Consider the following 22,130-nt stretch of genomic DNA (forward strand, 5'->3'; position numbering starts at 1 on the left):
TAAAAGTAAACCTTTTTAAGAATATTTTCATTTAAGCAAAACAATAACTAATGGTTAGTAATGGCCATAATGACTGTTTTGAACATTTTTTTTGACGACATTGATGGTAAGAGCTATTACTGAAAGTAGGACAAACACTGAGTGAAGAAGATAGTGTCATGAAACTTTCATTTTATAGACTGGAGTTCGAGTTTTAAAAGTTGTAGTTTTCTTCCAAGTGAGCCAAGAGTATATCGCATTTCGACTTATTGCCCAAGTGCGGCATATATGTGGTAAAGATATATGTAAATATGTTCTTGATTGCTTTGGATATTAATTAAATGAACAATTTCAATTATTTGTTACAACAACTTGTTGACTTCACACGATTGCTACCTTAAAACCTTACCTAGCTCGATATTACATTGTTTCTGATTACTTTTTAATGCTAAGCTGAATAAATTTCTGTTTACAAACTTCACAATGTTGTGCCACATTTAAAATTCAGTGCCTGCTGTTGTCTATAATGTGCTCGGATGTGTAAATATAAAAGAAAAAAACCCTTCAAATTCAGAAGGATGATAAAAAGGGGTTTATTCTCAGTAAGCTCCCTTTCTAGTTACACGACTTGTTATACCAGGGTATTTTAAGTTTGTTAGGATATATGCAGCGCCCAGAGCGACTTGAAGTAAGTCGACCTTTCGTTATGTATATATTAATTAAGAATCACTTTCTGAAGTTTGTCTGTCCGCCTCTTCGCATTGCTTATCTCTGTTCAAACTAAAGACCGCAATTTTTGAAATATTTTTATGAAATATGGTTCAATGACCCGTTTTAGCTCAAGGACGAACGTTGAACGTTATTGAAAATAGTTCGGACCGGACTAGGCCCACTACAGTCTACTTTTCCATCTATAGCTTGCCGTCTTTCCGTCATTGTAATGCCATCAGTCTGATGTCCGTCCGCCAACTATTACTCCGGAATGATTGATTATCTATAATTCGCTTTCATATGTCGTACATTATTGTTGTTATCTATTACCAATCCTAATAGATTACCGTACGGTCACGCATGTATATTTATACATACCTTAGTTCTGATTTTAATTTGATTCTAATAAATAAAACAATTTTTCTGTTTCAATATTTAGCTTATGATGGATGGTAAAATATTCAGTTTAAGATAAGTATAGTTTTCCTGTTATTGTTTGGAAAATATTGAATGCAGACCTCTCAGCCAACGCATGAATACCAAGCGGCCTACATTTTTCTATTACATATTTTCTACATACATATTATTGCATTTATTTAAAAATAAAGAAAATAAAAAAAAAAAATTAAATTTCCATTTGTAAAAGCATTTGTATGCATGAATACAGACAGATGCGTACATACTTACATACGCATATGTTTGTATATCTAAATATGAATTTCCATATAAAAGTATTTTAGAAAACTTTTCTCGTTAAAAACTTAAACAGAGATTTTCTTCTACATATTTTCTTTGCGATTTTTTTCTTCTTCTTTTTTTTTATTATTTTATAGTGTACAAGAGTGCTTGTAGTTTAGTTCAAGTCGAATATTCTTATGCGTATTTACATTATTATATTAACAAATTTTTTAAAATTCTTATTTACCCAAATATATATATATATATAAAGAGAATTCAAATTATATTGGATAATATTATGTATTTTTATCTTCATACGAAAAGTAATTGAAATCATTTTGTATGTCAATTATGAGTGATTCAAAATAATTGCCTCAATTTTAGGTCAAATATAAATTTATTTTCTAATTCCTCGATTTTCAAAAACTATAAAACACTGCTTCTTACTCTCTTAAGTGTTTTTTTCGTTGTTTCCAGTTGCTAAATAGAAAAAAAAAGCTATAAGTCCTTACACAGCACTTTTGGTATTATGCTTACAAAAGGATTTCTTCTTCCTTTTCTTCGTCTCTTATCTATCATTTGCAGATCTTATGGCAATTTGAGAGAGCCCACGATATGTACTCTAAGTGTAAGATTGATTTGTTTGAGTACAAGTTTTGTATATTCCTTATTGTGTCTTGTACACGGACAGATGCCCGTAAATACAGTATTCAGGAAAGTATTGGAATTTTTTTAAAACAATTCTAATTATTATTATATATGTTTTAATAAAAGTATTACGTATTAACATTTAACAGACCCAACCTTTTAATTTACTTTTTCCTTCAATTAGAAAATTTCTTCTTTCTTTGTATTATAAAATAAAATCTTAATTTTTCTTTCTGTAAAGTATTCTACTCTACTGAAAGGGTCTGCGCAGAGGAAATACGCATCGATAAGTAAATGGAATTAAAATGAAATTTCACATATTCGTTTAAAAAAAAAAAAAAAAATTTGATTGTATTCTAATTGCATCCTAACCAATATGAATATTGATTGCCTAACTGTAAATTCTAAAAAAAATAATTCTATTCTTTTACTCATTTCTTTACAAAATAATTGCCAATTCGATTTGGACCAAGTGCTTATTAAAAGAAACAGAAGACTGAAAAGGGAAGAGTATCTTTTGACTTTGAAAAAGAGAAGGGTATCCAAATATTCTCCTCGGCGCGAGCTGATCTATGGCTTTTCATGTTAATCGTTGAAAAAGCTAATTCACTAGTTTATTTGGTGTCTCCGTAGCGGTCTGTAGTATAAGTACAAGCCTGTATATCCTATGTATTTTTTATAGGTTATATTAATAGACTTAGGAACAAGTAGAATTTCTGCTAATTTTGACTTTACTCTGTAATTTTCTATTAAAAAAGGATTTTTGCAAATAACGTCAATTTTTGATGTACAAAGTTCCGACAAAATTATACGGTTTAGTCCCCTTAGCCCGTTTATTTGCTTCTGGCTTATGTCATATAATAATCTAATTTTCTCTAATCTAATTTGCTAATGCAGTCAACTTAAACAGATTTGCCTGATCAACCAAGAGCATCTGATCTAGTTTGCTTAGACTGACAAACCTAGTTTGTTTAAGTCCAGTTTGCTTTGGCTGGTTAATCTAGTCTGCTTTGGATGATGATGCTTTGGCTGACTAGTCTAATTTGACGTCGCCTGCTTACATTAACGAGCTTAGTTTACTTAGACTAAGAAGTCCCGTCTGATGAGATTGGTCTGCTTATGTCGCGTTGTTGATCTTTTTAGTCTGTTTAGTTTTGTTTGGTTAAACAATTTACACTGATCAGCGTATTCTGCTTAGGCCGGTTAGTCTTAACTGACTGACAGGTTAGGCTGATGAGTTCAGTGTACCTGGGCTTGCGAGTATCGCTTCCTTAGTTTAATGAATTTAGTCTGCTTACGTTAACGGGACTAGTCAGTTAGTAGCTAAGTCGACTAGAATAGCGTTCTTAGACCGAGGGATATCGCTTCGGTCCCTTAATCAAATCTGGTACGGTTGCAATAATATGACCTGCCTGGGTTGCCCAGTCTAGTCTGGTTACATTGTTCTAGTTATCTACACTGGTTTAGCTACGCTGATCAGTTTAGTACGCATAGGCTAACTAGTCTAATCACCTTTGGGTTAGCGGATCTAGTCAGCTTGGGCTCCCCAATGTGATCTGCTTAGGCTTAATTAAATGAACAAACCTAGTTCGGTTAAGTGGTCTAGTGTAGTGTTTTTAGACCGAAGGCTACTGCTCCGGCTCGTTAATGAATTCTGTTGCGGCTGCATAATATAACTTGCTTAGGTTGCTTAGTCTAGTCTGGTTACATTGTTCTGGTTGCCTAAACTGGTTTAGCTACGCTGATCATAGGCTAACTAGTCTAATTACCTTTGGCTGAACGGATCTAATTAGCTTGGGCTGCCGAATCTGATCTGCTTAGGGTTAATTAAATGAACTAACCTAGTTCGATTGAGTGGTCTAGTGTAGTCTGTTTAGGCCATTTAAAGTAGTTAACCTAATCGAGTTAATCGTAGGGACATTAAAGAGTTAAAAACCAGAGGGATATATGTATTTCATAAACTCTCTGATAGATATGACAAAGGAGATAACAAAGTGAGTATGTACTTAATAGTGTGTAGTGTGAGGCTTTAAAAATGCATGTACTTTTTTTTTGGTATTGTTCTGAGGGATGACAGAATTAATATGCCTTCTGGTGATGGGTATGAGAAGAATGTGTCTATGCAAGCGGAAGCTTAATATTAGAGAAAAACAAAGTTTTGAATTGTGAACTTTTAAAAAGCTTACAAATATGAAATCAAGCATGCGTAACAAATGTGATTTCAATACCAAAATTACGAGAAAATAATATATAAGAGGATTTCTTTCCATTTTTTTTTTTTTTTTTGCCAATTTATTATATGTCTGTATGAAAAATAAATAACATAGAAAAGATAAGAAATGAAATATTTTTAAAATTTATTTAACTTGTGTTGTATATGACGTATTGTTGGCAAGTAAAATAAACTTACCAACTACTTGTAAATGCACCCGGGCGCTAACTTTAGGTTCTGTTGACACTTGACATTCATAAGCACCAGCATCACGTCCTTGCACGTATTTGATTTGCAAAGTCCAGAATTTGTCTGGTTGTTTTAAAGCTAAGAAACGTTGATCGGCTATGAAGACAGCTCTTAATTTAGAAAATTTCAAAGAGCATATCATTGAATACAAAAGTTGGAAATCATCAAAATATGTATCTTTTTTTACTTTTAATGAGGCGAAAGCGTTTTTCTTTCGCTATTAAAACGTTTGCACGAACATTCAATAAGCATTACGTCTGCAAGAAGCATTATTTGAAGATTATATTTAAAAAATTCCAAAGTACTTTATGGTGGAGCAATCAAAACCATTTTTACAATCGCATATTCTAAACTGGTTCTGGTAGATGGTTTTGGAAGATATTGGTTTCGAGAAAAAGTATTAAGAGATATTTTGATGATGGTTGTCTTAAACTTTTCTTTTATTCAAAACGAATTCTATTTAAGTACAATGCTGACCTCTTTTTCATAACTCCTTAGGGCTTGTCTGTTGTTTTGTTAGCTTTTTCGTTGGAAAATTGCAAAAGATAGCGAAATTTTTCTCAGAAATTATACCCATTTTTATATTAACATAACTTTTGCCAAGACTGACGAAATGCAAAACTGTCACCATGGAAAACTCTCAACTTTCTCCTGACTTCCAACCTGATTTCGGTCTGATTATTGACACTCAACTCTGTCTAGTGGCAGTAATTTTTTATACTATTTTCCCTAAACCAATACTATATGAATTGTGTTGCAGACTAGATTTGTAGGTGTGCCTGTAGGTAGAAAACATCCATTTGCAAACTTAATCTAATGCTATATAGTCTTCGATCCCACTTTTGTCTATCGTAGGCGCTCCGCAGCAGAGGGACATTCCTGTGCATAAGCTTGTCAGTTGGTTGGTTGTCAAAGTTGGGTGTCAAATCTTTCGAATGTAGTACGCCAAGAGCAGGCTGATAATCTAACTAAGTATTCACAAGAATACTGCCTTGGACGGATTTACACTATGAACTACATCTTAGATCTTTTAAATGTTTATAGCTTTTAGGCACTTACAGAGCTTGTTCGAAAACAGATAAGAATTTACAAACTTGGCCTGCCTTTCGTGTACATTGAGTTGGGTTTCCCACAGACGTTTAATGGATTTGGCTAAGTTCGTCTTCTCGCTTGTTCTCATGGCGTCTTTTCTACCTGCTCCTCAGCTTGTGGATTTGTCGTCTCATATTGAGATACTTCCGTTAAGCTAGATCTTAGTTAATGGTGACAGATGAACTCTGGCAAAACAGTTCACACGAACCGTTTGTTAAATATAGGAAGTACTCCACAGCAGATGCAGGTGAGAAGATTGTTAAAGACAAAAGGCTTTATAGTTTAGTTTTAAGCTCCACGGTGGCCAGGAGCCCACTAACTATAACACCTGAGTACCTGCGTATAAAGCTGACAGCGATGGTGTACTGCAGATTGGTGTTGCCAAAATTCTTCGGTAGACTTGCATATTTACATACAGGTGGAAACCGCGGTGGAAGCGAGTGTGTCCAGTCCCCAGTTTGAACGCAAAAGTTAACCAATGTGCGAGTCCTCACTGCTGGGTACGGATCTCCGGAGGGCATCGTGATAGTTGTGGTTTTTATCATTTCTAAAGCGAATAATTACAAGTAATGACAGGTCTCAAGACTCCCCAGAGTGGGCTTATTGAGCCATAAACAGTAAACCTGTCTGGTTTCTCTTGTGTAGTTTACCCCTAGCTTATATTGATTGTCTAACTCTTTGGACGTAAAATGAACGCATGTGTCATCGGGCACCGTGGGGTTAAATCGACAAGGAAGTGCACCCACGTTAAACCAACAAAGAGATCTGTTAAAGACATTTCCGAGAGGCTTCTAAGAGTACAAGGAAAAAATACACATTATATGCCTGTTACCGGCAAAACACTATAAGCTATGATTTATAAGAATTGATGGTGTAAATAAATTTGGTGCAGTATTCTGCAGTGACTTGTGGTGATCATCACTTTCTCGGATGTTTTACAGCAGACGGAACCGAGGGAAGTAACCCAAGACGATGTCAAGCATGTCATTTCATCATTGATTTTTAAAATTGAAGCTGCGCTAGCAAAAGAGCGTAAATTCATCATTTTACAGTAATATTAAATATTGAAAATTCTTGGAATTTTTTGATCGGATAGTTTTTATTCCCGCTAGATTTTCAGCAATACTCATGTTCTTCGCGATTACAAGTATTTTTATTTTCTAAGCTATATCATGCGCGTTACGATGGTGATCGTACTCTTGGTGAGCGAATCCGATGATAGTTAAAAAAAGTCAAACGGAGTTATTCGCGAAAAGCCGATACTATCGCATGACTAATGAATAATGAGTACCACTTTCTATAATCTCTGTTCTGTATATAACGAGTAAAATAAATGGAACTGAAGTTGCAAACATTAGATTTGCAATCAATAAAAAAAAAAAAAAAAAAAAAAAAAAAAATAAAGTAAGATACGAAAACTCTTCTTCTTCTTAAAGAAACACTTAAAAATTGCAAGTCGAACTGTGCATAGTAAGAAACGTTCCAACGAACTTTCACGTCAACATTGAAAAGAGAGACACAAACCAAAAAAGACAGGAAAAGCAGCAAATATAAGCAACTAAGCAAACATAAAAACCATTTCTTAAAGTTTGCTGTTGATTTGTGTCCGCAACTGATTGCTTCCTGGGTGTAATGCAATCTTTTATATAAATGTATATCCGTAGATATATGTGTGCACACATACGCGCGCACACACATGCACACACATACGTAGAGAATTGTTTGTTATGCCATACAATGACAATGATGCTGATAATCGTAGTGTATAGAATGTATTGTCAGTGCGACGCTACTGCCAGTAATGGTAAATGCATTTTCTAGCAATGCTTCTCTAATCGTGTGCATGAATAACGCATACGAATATAAAAGAAAATTGCACTCAATTGCCTGGCTCTCGGAATTGTTTCAAGTTTAAGTGAATGTCGGTGTAGGTGTGCGGATTTTATGCGGACTGCGTGTGAGGTGTGTAAGTGTAAGTGTGAGTGTGAGTGTGTATGAGTATGTGTGAATTTCCTCATGATTTTGATTGCTTTAGATTATATTAGTATTGGAACATGTGTGCATTTGTGTGTGCGTCTCTGTAAGGCTAGTTTTGCCAAACTCGTACCAATCTTAATGCTTTTGTGTGACATTTATCTTAAAAGTTCTTTCAATTTTTCGTTTTCTTTTCCACTTCTTTTCAAGATAATACTACAAAAGGTTTGAAAATTGAAGGAAGTTTCACTGTAACATTCGAAGTATTTGAGAAATGGTAATAAAAATTGATTGCCCAGATTTCTATAAAAATAAATATACATATATATATATATATATATTTATATATATTCTCACATATGACTTTCAATGTTACCGTTTCCACTTAACCGTCTACAATAGCAAATGATGTGTTAACAAGAACAAATACATTTATATTACTTTACTTTCCCTTATTTATGTAGATAAATATGTACGAAAAGATTTTTTAAATCAGCACCAACTTCACTTCATTCCCAATAAATTAACTGTTAGGTTGTTGGAAGAATTGTAATGCTCAACTTTCGGGATCATTTAAGTAATGATGAAATTTATTGCTTAGATTTTGTCTCGATGGGGATAGAGAAACTTATTTACTTTTTAATGAAATTACTAAAATTCCAATATAAGTACTTCAAGTTGCTACGCATAGCCGAGTATATAAGAATCGTAACTATCAAGCCGAGGTCCACGGGCAGAGCAAGCATGGTAATATCTGCCTAGTGAATTTTCTGGTGAACATCCTCTGAGGAGGGGCTTAGATGTGTGGCTAACCCGCTGTGCAACCTAAAACATCTATTTTATAAACCCTTGCCCCAAGCTCTCCAGTTTTAGGACTCTTATGATTCCTGGCAGTTTCTTTGGTTCACAGCACAATACACTGGTCGGCGCTATAAAATGCTCGCCAAACATTTGGTATCTCGTTCTGCAGACGGCCTCGCATTCACGTAAAATGTGATGGGACCTCGCACTCGTCCTTTCGCAGAAACTGCTCGACTCACTATTCAAAATACCCATGTTTTTCAGGTAGCACTTGATGAACTTGTGACCCGTGTAGAAGCCTGTGACCGAGCTTAGGTCACTTCTTCTTAGTTCTAGTCAGTTCTTTTTAGATTTAGTCGATAATGTGCTTTGCCGGAAGATTTCACAAATTTTTTTGTATGCCGTTAATCTGCATATTGCTTCTAATGGCAACCCGATCTTTTCTGTGCCCTTTGGGATACCAGCCTTTTAAGGCGGCTGCTTGATATGCCACAAAAAGTTTCAGGACTTGTCAAAGTCCCTTGGGCCTCCTTTTTAGCTAGACAGCCAGGCCTTTTGTTGCCCACAATATCCGAATGACCTGACACCCATATTACGTGCACGCCATTGTGCTTGCATAGTCCATTCTAAGTTTAAAGGCACTTCAACACGAAACTAGATATTATCGTTTGCCCGTCTATGGCCTTTATGGCGGCTTGAATGTGTTAGTAAATGCAGATCAGCTCTCTCCTGGATTGCCTTCTTAAGCATGCGGAAGCACGTGCAGAGATTGCATAGACTTTTGCTTGGAATATGAAGGGATTATATCCCATTAGTAAGGCCGTTTGAAGATTCGAGCGGCATATCGTAGCCCCAGTTTTGCCATTTTGCATTTGTGGAGACTTAGTCAAGATCTTAGTCGATTCTTTTCCAAATTGAATTATTATATAAATCGGACTTAACCTCAATTATAAAAAAATCCACTACTTCGAAGTAACTTTGTAGCCTAGCTAAAGACGTTAAGGGGTTGTGATTAAAGTTCAGATACAATATCGGTATTAAAGTAATCACTTAATTGGCGACGAGTTTGAAAATGTCGTATTTGATATTTCACTGAAAATTTCATATAATTTCAATAATATTTAAGTGCTTTTGAGGAGCAGCAGAAAAAAATTAATGAAAGAGAATTTCTTCGTACATAGTTTCATTAGGATTTGTAAAATAAAACCTATTGAGAATCAATAAATATAATGATCATCTTAAGCAAATTATAACGTCTTCATTTATTTTATTTTCTTTCTTTTTTTCTTTTTTTTTAATTTAAAAACATTATTAAATAAACATTTTTCAAATAAGATTTTTTTTCTCTTTTTTTTTTTTTTGATTCATTATTAAAAGTGTTTTTTTGCTCGTAGAAAGCAATTTGCAAAAATTATATTAAGTCATATAGCCGTCGCGCGTAGAATGAGGAAAAGCGAAATGAAAAACTTGAAATAATAATAAGAAAAATGGGAATTTCTTTCGAATAATTCAATAGCCTGTGTAAAAGTTGCTTTTATTAAGCGAATGGCGACATTGTTACCAATTTTGCCATAAAGTCAATGTTGATTTAAAACATTTCAACCGAAAAGGAGAAAAACCGGGCTTTTTCAGCATATAAAACTGAAACTTGTAATGTGAATATAACGCATACATATGTATACGCGTACATACTTATACATAAGTAGTCGTGAAAGGAAAATAATATTCTTTACGAAACGAGCTACCACTCCCTTAGCTTAAGGCAGCGTATTGCTCATTACAGACAGGAAGTAGTTTTTCCGTAATAACACGTACTGTTGAAGGCTTGTGCCTGAATGAATGTTTATGCACAAGTACACAATACATTTTACATATATTTACTTATGTATAATATATATATATAATATATATGTAAATATTTATATATATATATATACTTATTGTTTTGTTTATTTATATATAATTATGCGTAATTGTTGCATTTAAGTTATATGTGCAGGCAGGCATTGTTCCATTGTTTAACTTAAAATCGAAACTAATAATATACCTACGCATTGTATATATTCTTTGTTGCCTAATTGACTTTTTAAACTTCCCTTATGAAGAGTAAATTAATTCATTCACGAGCTTATCACCGAGTAATGCTTGAAGATGTGCTATTAGACAAATTCGGGCAATGTATTTATGATCATAATTTCTCAATTACAACCAAGATATTTGTCATCAACTACTTGGGTAGCTTAACCGTTCATAGTAGCCTAATTGGAACTTTCAACTTCCTTATCCAAAGTCATTTGTTACCAAGTGCAGTTGTATTTACTGTTTATTTTTTATACCCTACACTAACATTCAGCAAGTTGGGAAATGGATCAACCGATCGATTCAGAATCATTTTCTAAATTCTAATTTTCTGAATCGATTTAAGATTGTCTAGATTTGATAAGTTTTGATCCAAGGACGAACGATATTGAAAATGGTCCAAGACGGACCATTGTTTGGATCACTTACTCCACAACGCCTTAGTTGGAAAACTTGAAATGAGGATAACTTTAGAGTGGTGTAGGGTACTTAATAGCGGGCCCTGCTCTACTATAGTATATTTATTTCTTAGACACTGGCACAAATTCAAGTAGAGCTAAACCTTATGGAAACCTTTACCGATAACTAACATCATGTAGAATAATGTCTTCCATCTTTGTATCCGATTTTTATTTTTTTCTTAGCGGCTCACTATGCGTTTAACTATACGGAAACATTGTGGCGGATTAGAGCGAGAGGAAGGAGGAAAACAGCAAGCAACTTTTGTATGCATTTGACTTAACTATGGCAATATAAAAAAAGCCGACGAAACGATCAATCCGAGTAGTTGTAAAAAAAGATGAGCCAGTTCGTGTCTTGTATGAGAAACTTTAGGGCAAATGAGCGAAAACGTTGAAAACGTCGGATATTTCAAATAAAAGCGTTAAGATGTTTTTTAACCCTGTAGAGCATCTAACGCGAAAGTAACTACAAATACCTCTTTGCTATGCTTATCTTACTCTATTTGGGCCGACTATCGAAAGTGCTACGGATATTAGTTACACTTCCGTCGCCTATGATCACAACCGTCGAGTGTTTTAAGGCAAGCCTTGATGCTTCTGCCTGTCATGCGTAGATGTATTTGTCAATAACTAAACTTGAATTCACGCTCACATTGATATTTTAGTTTTCAAGAATTTTTTATAGAACGAACGATGAATACATACATATAAAGGGGATCTTGATTTCACTAAACACATGTGTTGAAGACATATCGCACTTTATTAGATGCATAATTTTGCTGCTGGCATCTTTTCTTCGACCTGTGCCCGCTGATTGTAAAAATCTGATTATACATCTACTATTCGAAATGTGGCCCATTGTTTGTGACTACTTCTGCTATCACTTGGAAGTAATGCGAATTCAGTGCGGAAAGGACAATTACACAACAGTCTTTCAGACTATCCACAGGATAATCCAAATTTGCTTTGGCGCGTTCGAACAATAAATGAATCATCTGTCGAACGCCATGTTAATGGGAGGGACTAACATCCCTAATAAGGAAGAGCAGTACTTTCCACCTTAGAAGTGCAAAAATTTTCTGACTCAGGTACGGTCTATGGGAACGAACACTGGACAATATCATCACTTCGGACAAGTTGCTACAATTTTTTGTCCCAATTGTAGCAACTATTGTTGGTAACACCAGTTTCGTTTAGTTGGAACATACCGCAGACCAACGCGTCCAGCTATTATCACTCCCCGCTTCCGCCAAAAAATTACGCTGTTATTCCTAAAGTAACTTATTCTTATAATCATCAATAATGGATCAATAAATCATTAATTCATGTTTTTATTAATTAAAAGTTTATCAAATTTCAATATCACCCCAATAAAATTATTAATTCATTACTAAAAAAAATTATCTATAAATTTTTTAATAAATTAAAAATAACGATTTATGGGGTCTTCGCGTCTTTTAATTTAATTTCAGTTTTTTTTAATAAAAAATAAAATCCTACTATAAATTGATATAAGACAGTTATTATTTCGTCCAACCATTCATTCCAGTTCTTAATTAAAAACTAATGATTATATGCTACCTTTGCACAGTCAATATACTGCGGCCATTAAACTATTCATAGAGCAGGTCAAACTTTAAATATAATTTGAAAAGACATGTTTTTGTTAAACAGGCGAATAAAATTTTGCGGAATTCCCTATAATAACTTAACAAATAACATTATTTTCACATATATTTATACTAATTTTATCACTCCCTGGAATCGGCCCGGAGATGGCTCATCATCTTTATTATAGCTGTTAATTGTTCGTCTATTCTGCATCATGGTTTTCTAAACTTTAGATATCGTAACGCGCCTCCTCTTCACCGCTCGTAAGATTTTCGTGACATTGTCGTTCGAATTGTTTAAAGTTTCTTATAAATGGCGCTTTTCTTGGCACGGACCTGCATTTGGTACAGTATTGTGCCCTTTGGTTTTTTGGGCTTGCAGATAATATTGGAACGTCGTTGTTACAGTTTTTTTCGGCACCCTACAGTATTACTTGCGCTCTCTCTTAGAAAACGGCGAAATCATATTCATACACCCAATAGTCTAACCTTGATCGAATACAGCCGATGAAAATCGACTGAAGTGAAGTATTTTTGAACTGTTTTGAAAATCCTTAGCTCTTGACCGCATTCTCGAATGAACAGGTTTGATTAAAATTTGTATATCAGATCATAAAAGACACAGCGCAACCACTTGTTCGACCCAAGAGAGAGAGAGAGGGAGAGACGTAAATGTGTTTCGGCGATCAAAGTATCTGAATAAAAATATCGGAAACCATAAACGATACACTCTTTCATTTACATTATTTTCTCCATACATTTCCGACATTCTCGTTGAATTTCTGATTCAAAACATACGCAAGTAGGTAGCGAAGCTTTTCGCGTAAATTCTCGGCCCTAAAGGTCACCGAATCTTGACGGCAGACGCCAATTGACCTTAACAGTGACAGTGATACAGTCAGGTTGAAGTGAATCACTTTCGTCGTCTACTTTCATACGTGGAAATGTCTCCGTAGTTGGATAATATTTCTGATGACTTTGCGAGGTAATTCTTGCCTTCTTCTTTAGTACATTGAATGTGAAAGTGAAATTTAACTAAATGCAATACATAATGATTTCTATGAACAGTCCAGTCCCTCTTAAACGCGCACACAAAAAATCAAATTTCTTAGCTTTTGCTTCAGCCTTTCAAACAAGCTGTCTGCTAATGAAATGTTAGTCAAAAATCTACTTAAAGAGACATCAGCACACAATTTTGTCAAACTGTGCCGTCTAAACTAACTAATGGCTTATATATGCTTGCAAAAGAAAAGTTCCGAACACTCTGTAGCGATTGATTAAGTGACTTTGAATGGATATTTAACATACCCGTTGAATTATAAACATGTGCACGCTTATGTACAATTTAATGGGCAAAATGTGTCATACACAGTATTTCTTAATTACCTGTCAACGGTGAGTATGTGACCATCACGCACACGTACCCAGGAAACTGATTTATTTCCGAGTTGCTTGACCTGAAATATAAGCAAAACGAGAGCAAAGTGAAGATTATATTATTATCATTAGTGCAAAAGCAAGAGAGAACATAAAATGTTTATATATTTAAAACTTATGATGTTAACGAAAAATTCAGAAACTTCCTCCGATAAATAATATAAAAAATGATAAGAATATAATATCGAAAATTAGGTTCAATAGAGATGAAGCAAAGGCCGGCAACGGATGTGCAGAGTTTGTCCAAACAAATGTGGGCATCGTTAAGGACACCAACTGCCAAAAATCTTCTTTTTGTCAGCCGATTACTTTTATACGCATGGATCCTGTCAACAAGTAATAACGTTTGAGACCCTTTGCAGCATAGACCTGTTGTTTCTTAGCTTATATATGAGGTAGTATTGTCCTACTGAAAACAAACGTTGTCCGTATTAAAAAGATTCGAATTTTTTCGATTGCAAGCCAACGCCTGAGCTAAGCTCGCTGGTGTATTCCACGCTGCAATAGCAAAAAGTGAGTTTTTCATCTTAACAAAGACTTTTCTTTGTTATCCTACGAATCAATCCATTAATACGTCAATAATACTACTTCATTCAATCCCAAAATAAATCAACTTATTCGATAAGTCCAGATAATTAGTACTCTGAAGGCCTACGAGATTTGTATTTTTACGGTTGTTAAACCTACACCGCAGAATAAAAGTCTCGAACGTTTGCTTCCAAATTCACACTATTCTGCATTATAATTTTAATCTATACGGCACTTAACACACGGATTCGCACGGTTCAGAGTGGTGATGATGGTGATGATTGGTGCTGCGGTGACTCGATCAAGGAGAATAGAAAAGTCAACCTCCTTTTCCATTTAACCTCCCCTTTGACAGATTGGCTTCGAATGCGGTAACCCTTCCAATAACATAACATACCTTAAAATGCAAATGTAGACCTAAACATAGTCGATATACGCAAAAATAGCTTAGTGGAAAATATGGGAACAAAACGAACTTTTTGACTTTCGTCCTATCATACCATTCACAGCAACAATTTCAGGACAAAAAGTCAGTTAACGGTAACCTAATCTGCTCACTACAGCGAGAGTTTTGTTTGAGTATTCTCCCGGCGGTTTTCGGAAACATAGATGCGCCTGTTTTACGCGTATATATGCAATAACAAGAAAGACTGGAGATCCACGGATTATGTCAGTAGATTCAGTATCATGTTCTGAATCAACCTAAACTTGTATGTACTTCGGTTCGTTCCGTTTTCTTGACGCAGTTTTGGGAACGTTGAACACACATTTCATTATACCCATCGATTCCGAAAGTTATTGCAAGCTTTTCTAAACACCTGTTTGCTATGCTTTCCTGTGCTCAACACGCAGTTAGCAATTTTTGAGATGTCTTAATGAAATTTGGTGAACTGGCATTTTTCTAGCCAAGGATTTACGTCGTTGAAAATGATTGGGATCGGACCACTTTTTGAACGGCTTCCCATATAACGCCTTATGTTTAATAGTCGTTGTATGAACAATCGTAGAGTGGTGTCGGACATTTAATGGTGCACTGTGGCCCACTATAGTATTTTTACATCACTGTACCTGCAAAAGGCGACATCCAAGGCGGTGTACAAGGATATATTAAGTTTCCGCGGGTACATGCAACATCAAAAAGGTCTTCACGCTTTATTGCGCTGATCGACTCAGAATCATTTTCTGAAATGTGTGTCTGTCTGTCTGGAAGCCTTGTTTTTTAGCGTTCAAGCTACAGGCGGTCATTTTTGAAATATCTTGATGAAATTTTGTAGACTGATATATTTCGACTCATGGACGAACACTATTGAAAATGGTTCGGATCGGATCATTTTTGAAATTAAAAATAAATCGTTATATGAATAACCCTAGGGTGGTGTAGGATAATTAATGGTGAGCTGTTTTTTAGGTTAATTGTTTTTTTGGTTACATGTGGGTTAACGACTACTATGGACGCTAGAAAAACATTAAAGATAATCGGACAATCCGTTTTCTCGTCTTGGCTGTTACGCAAGGGGAGGCGGAAAAACAAAGTGACTTTAACATATTGACGCGTAAAGCCTGGTACGGCCAACGATGTCAAATTTCAGTCGACAATCAGCTGTTTCAGCTGAAACTGTCTCAATTCCTTCGTTTGTATTGTTATTTCTTACACAGTCAACTTATCCCAACTTACTCTAATTACTATTGACTTTATATAGCATCCATCCTAAATGAAAAAAATGTCCGTTCAAAAGCAGAAACGATTTTGAATACTAAAAATGTATTTGTTTCTGCACTATAAAGCAAAAATTTTTTTTCTCTTCAATTAACTCGATTTTTCCAACAGCTGCTAGAATTTTGCAACAGTAATCTTAATTAGAATTTATTTATTAATTAAATCTTGTTCGCCTCTCTGTAAAACGATATCGAGTCCTTGCGCTTAGACAACAATTTTTTTTTCCCCTTGAATTAACTCGGTTTTTCAACATCTACCGATACCTGCACAATATCTGTGCAATTTTGCAATATTAATCATTGGAATTTATTTATTTAAGTCTTGGTCTCTTTTTTTGTGAAATTTGTAGTAAAAAAAAAAAGAAGAGGAAAAACCACTTAATTGCCTTAAATGCATACATTTACGGTCTGACTAAATGATCAAAGACTTTCAATACCATATACCACATGCAGTATAAATTTATTAATCAAATTAAAAATTGCACATTACATAGATGCTCGTATACGTATACATATAACGCGTTTGTAAAATCTAAATACCTACTCGGATATGCATGAATGTATGAATATAAAATTAGATCGACTAACGTACATTGCATTTATGCGCAAATGTGTAGCCTAAACTAAGTTTATACGAAACCAATGCAATCATTCGTATGTATGCATGCATGCATGCATTAACACATGTTGTTGCATTATTGCTTTCGTAAAGCATCAAATACACGTATGTTGGACTTTAAATACAATTCACTCTGATATATGTTTATATAGATTCACAACTTTTAGTTAGTTGTATATAATTTTCTAACTCTCTCCCACTTCGCTGTACATATATAGCTTTAATACAAAATTCTCTATAAATATACATATAGATATATATATATACATACGTTAGGTAAATGAACTGCCCCATCTGGACAAACATACGCTACAGTTTATAATGCTTATATTGCGATAAATATGCATATATATATATATATATATATATATATCCACATGTGTACATCTATGCTTATGAATGCAATGGTAAATTCTATAGATATTACTGCACTTAAGGCATATTAATTGAACGGTCAGCTGCGGTTTTTCTATTGAAATTGTTATTATTTTAGTTTATTAAAAACTTGTTGATTCTCATTTGAATTATTTGCTACTGTTTTTGCATTTTGCTAATAGCATTTTTGCGTTACACTTTATCAGATGGACGATGCTCATATGGGTTTCCTGCTTCTCCAATTTGTGTGTCATTGCACCCAATAAGTGAGGTAAGTTCATAACTTCATAATAGTTTACGTATTTGTTTTACGTTTAGATGCTTACACCTAATGTTTGTGGTGCGATTTTTTTTTTACTTTTCCTGTAACATAGCGACAATGTGGTATATTTGTGATGTGAGCGTAAAAAAGTTATACTAAATGTTTCACTACTTTGGAATCCATATAGAATTTTCAAAGGTTTAGTGCAAGGAAAACTCTTTCACATAAATTTTGTGAGATTGAGATATTCGCCCAGAGTTTTGAGGGAGAATTGGTTTTATCGAAGAAAAGTGAGCTTGCAGGCTATCTTATTTGACTATGTTTACCTTTACTGTTGCTTTATCACACAAGGAGCAATTATTCCCAAGGACATCTAATAGAACAAGGAATTCGCATTATGCGTAGAAAAGTATCAAGACTCAAACCATGCCTATCAGAATTTCTTGTGAATGCCTGTGTGTCCGTCTGCAGTAAGCATTCTCATTGAGTATATTTACCTTTATTGTTGCTTTATAATCAAAGGGTCAGTTTTTCCTAAGGGTGTCTAATAAAAGTAGAAATTCCTACTAAGCGTACTAAGGTGTCAACATTTAAACGACGCCTGTCAAAATTTCTCATGCATAGCTGTGTGTCCGACTGTAGGAAAAATATTCCTGATGGCAAAAGTGAAGGTTACGGCTTCAAATTTAACGAAATCTCTCGAAGTTCTTGCACACAGCTTGATATTGTAAACGTGCCAAGTACGTCAAAGCACACGCTTACAGTACAACCTAATATGGGGACACTTATTTAAAAAAAAAAAAAAAAAAAAAAACAAAAACACTATAGTGTTACACGGCCTGCTGTTATTATTATTATCATACAATTGTTCATACAGTGACTTTTTAAAGTGAGTGGTTATATGCGACGTGGGCGAAAAAGTGGGCCGATCCGAATTATTTTTAATATAATTCGTCCTTGGGTCAAACCATGTCAATATACCTAAAAATATCTCAAAAATTGTAGTCTGTAAGTTGACTAAAAATAATCAAGACGGACAGACGGACAGATAACTGATACTGAATCGACCGAAACTTAATCAAAATACTTAAGGGAACTCAAAATTTGCTACCTGCAAACTGAACCAAACAAAACAAAACGGACGGAGGGACAGGCAATTTTAAATCGACGCACAAAGTGATTTTGAATGAAGCGTGGGCCTATCTAAGTGCTTTTAGGTGTTATTTGCGTCCTCATAAAAGCAATATATCCTTGTATTAAAGGCGGTATAGGGGAATAAAAGCTATGAAAATTTCAACATACAGCCTCTGGTCTATAGTACATGTAAAAAAATCGGGAAAATCACCGAGGCCTAAAATTTTTCTGCTTTTTGCTTTAATTTTCTTTTATTATGAAGGTCACAGTCATGAAAGTCTTAGAATTAATCGACCTGTGGATTAGCCTGGAACGGGGGATACCATTATCCCTTCTTAGCTTGTATTATTTCATCAAAAGGTTAAAAAGGAATTTGTTGCTATATGAAGAAATTGTTCGTTGACGTCACTACACTTCTTTTATTAGAGAAGATCGATGTGGATCGCATCCAGTAAGCGAGACACTCAATAGTGAGAGACATTTCAATAGTGTTTGTCCTTGCGTCAAAACACACGAGTGTACAATATTTCACGGAAATAGCTTAGAAATTAGTTGACAAAGCGTGAGGCAGATGGACAGACGTTTCAGAATGAAACATGGATCCAACTCTGGGTGTTGCATTTAATATACCCTTGTACCACATGTACTGTACTGTATAACTAGTTCGAACGAAATTCGGAAAATTGCCAAAGAATTAATTGTGTAGTCAATTCCAGTACATCTCCCTACATCACTATAAAATCGTTCCATGTTGTATAAGCTCGCTAAGATTGTACAAATACGTGAGCCAGTCGCAGCCCAAAGCGATTAAATTGTTTGTCTTATTTAAAATAACTTTCTTCGAGTTGTTTCCGAAGTTCAAGAGAACGTAGCACAACAAAGAACCCAGGACGCTGCATAAGAAAAGCTTCTTTTTTATCTTAGAGAAACGGAGAGGAAGAGAGAGAGAGAAAGAGAGAGAGAAATGTATACGAACTGCTCTGTCTCCGATACGAACATAGACAAAATATTTCCGCCGTATTATACAAATCCGTTTTCTATAAACATGTGTTAGAGGGGGCGCCTACTATAATCAGATTATGTATCGCAAAGTTTTGCAACAAAGTTTTTTAAAGACTCAGTAATTCGATTTAGCATTTCATGCTCGTGCTAATACATACATGGCCTACTAATGTAATCGTACGTATTTCTAAGCATCGCAATGATAATAAATTTCTGTTCAAGCGAAAGATCCTTATACCAGGCAAATGGCTGTCGCAATGGTTTTTGCAGTAGTATTAGTATTAGTAGTAGTAGTAGTAACTTTTCTATTCTTATAATAATATAAGGAATATAAAGAATTTTGACGATAACTCCTCATTATGTATAAGTAGAAGAAGAAAAGAGAAAAACGAGTAGTGAAGTAGTGTTAATTAATAGATGCGGTTGAAGTTTCTTCTTAAAATATTTTCTGATTAACTTCATCAAATATTATAACCGCAAGAGATTAGAAGGAGAGAAACGTGGTACAACCGTAACTTACTTGAGAATTAATTTGTTTTATATGCAGAGGGAGAGAGAGAGATATATATATATGTATATACATATATATATGTGTATGTACTTACAAGTTTGCAAAGTTACGTTATTTTACACTGTAAATATAAAACAATGTACAAAGCAATACGAAAACTAACAAGAGAAGCTGCTTATATAACAAGCTAACGTATAGTTTGATGTCAAGATGGAAAGTAAAACGAATAATTAACCTCACACCTCTGCTATAACTGTTGAAATTGAACGCATTTTGTAAACATGCACCCATCGTGTTTAATCCTTACAACAACTAAATAGGATGAAATAAGAGAATCGTTTTTTTTTTTTTCGTTTTCGGTTTTGTTTTTCTCAACTTACCCGGCATGGCAGATATGCATGCGTACCAATCTGTGTGGTAATATTCGTTGTGGCAAAACCTTCAAGATATGGCTCCGCAAATGCCGATGTTGACGCAGAAGTTTGAATTGTGTCAGCTGTCAAAGCCGCTGGCACTGACGGCGCTGGCACTGAGAACGACATTGACGTCGCTGATGTTAATGCCGCTGATGAAGAGGAAGAGGCTGGTGATGATAATGATGAGGAATATAATGCCGAGCTGCTTGTATACTCTGACGCGATTACATCAAAATTTGTAACGACTTCGGCATGACTAACAGCTGCATAAAGATGAAATTTTATATTTTACCCATTACATCAGCACATTGAAAAAGAGAAATGGAAAATTATGAAAAAAAAAAATATATATGTATGTAAAAGTTTATTTAAAAGACATTTCAAAAGACATTTTCCAGAACTTTAAGTTTTCAATGACATTTTGTTTTTTTCTTTTTCGAAATAATTCAAAATTCATTCAAAGATATTATACTTATTTTGTGTGTGTGCGTGTGTGTACGCATATTTAGCGTTTTATAACAGCATGACTTTTCAGTTAAAATCGGAAGGAAGAAATTCTATTCACCTTGGATTGTTAGCTTTCCTAGTTAACTATTAGATATTTGCAAAAATTTTGATCAGCGATTTCTCGAAGTAAAAATGATAAAGAAATGGGAAATGCCAGTGTACATAACGGTTGAATTCGTTGGTTTTGTTCTTCCTCTAATTAAAATAACAGTATTTCATTTAATATTTTATTTAATCTATATCGACGGTAATCATTGGAGCTCAAAATTGTTCTGGTGCTGCTCCGTCATATCTCAATTCGTCGGCTTTCATCGTTCCGTGACGGGTCTAAAAAAAGATTGCTCTAGTTTTGTTTTATCATCCAATCCATTTAAGACGTTCTCGAGCGTCTTGTCCAACGCATTTCTATAAAAATTCATAAAAGTTATCCGCAACTTGACCAAAAACTATCGAGAACTATCAACTTTCGCTCACTATCTTGTATATTCGGTTCATTTTTTTTGTTTGGTAATCACTGCATACAACATAAACTGTAAAGTCTGCAGGAAATTTCGAGTGTATTTCCGTTTGGCAAGCAAATGAGCAAAACTTACTTTAGCGCATAAATAACTTTTTACCGGTAACGAATGAAAGTAATGAAAGAAAATGTGTGTGTGCAGCAAACTATGACTTTACCATCTTTAAACTTTATGCAATAATAGAAATGCTTCAGTTAAACGCACTGTTCGCGAGCCTTGAATCAGACGAATTTAGTCACATGAAAATGTTAAAGGTAGGCAGACTAACTTTTCTTACTTAATTTCAAGGGAAATGTTGTTGTATCGTGACGGATTGTAAAACGGTGCAAACGTTAAAATATCGGACGTCAAAAAGACCACAGTCCAGATGCCAAATTAGCTTATAAAGGCCGAATTACGTACATATGTCACAGCCGGCCGTTAAACATCCTACACCATCCCACATTTATCGACAAATCGACTTTTTCAAAATAAAGCCTTATATGGTAAGCGATCGAAAAAGTGATGCGACCAGAATTATTTTTAATAGTGCTCGTGATTGAGCCACTGTACCGAATTCCATCAACATATTGGAAAAATTCGCTGCTCATAGATGGAAAGCAAAAAAAGAA

General features: G+C 34.6%; 1 protein-coding gene across 1 annotated transcript in view; it reads right to left on the reverse strand.

Annotated features, from left to right (window-relative positions):
- Positions 1–22,130, reverse strand: part of LOC119639859 (fibroblast growth factor receptor-like 1) — an 87,313-nt gene that overhangs the window by 17,395 nt on the left and 47,788 nt on the right. The window contains exons 2-4 of the mRNA XM_038037539.1: positions 20,459–20,757; positions 13,881–13,951; positions 4,427–4,587 (exon numbers count right to left, since the gene is read on the reverse strand). Coding sequence (XP_037893467.1) covers positions 4,427–4,587; positions 13,881–13,951; positions 20,459–20,757 — 531 coding nt within the window. The remainder of the gene's footprint in view (positions 1–4,426; positions 4,588–13,880; positions 13,952–20,458; positions 20,758–22,130) is intronic.

Source organism: Glossina fuscipes, unplaced genomic scaffold, assembly GCF_014805625.2.
Source record: "Glossina fuscipes isolate IAEA_lab_2018 unplaced genomic scaffold, Yale_Gfus_2 114, whole genome shotgun sequence".
NCBI classification, from domain to species: domain Eukaryota; kingdom Metazoa; phylum Arthropoda; class Insecta; order Diptera; family Glossinidae; genus Glossina; species Glossina fuscipes.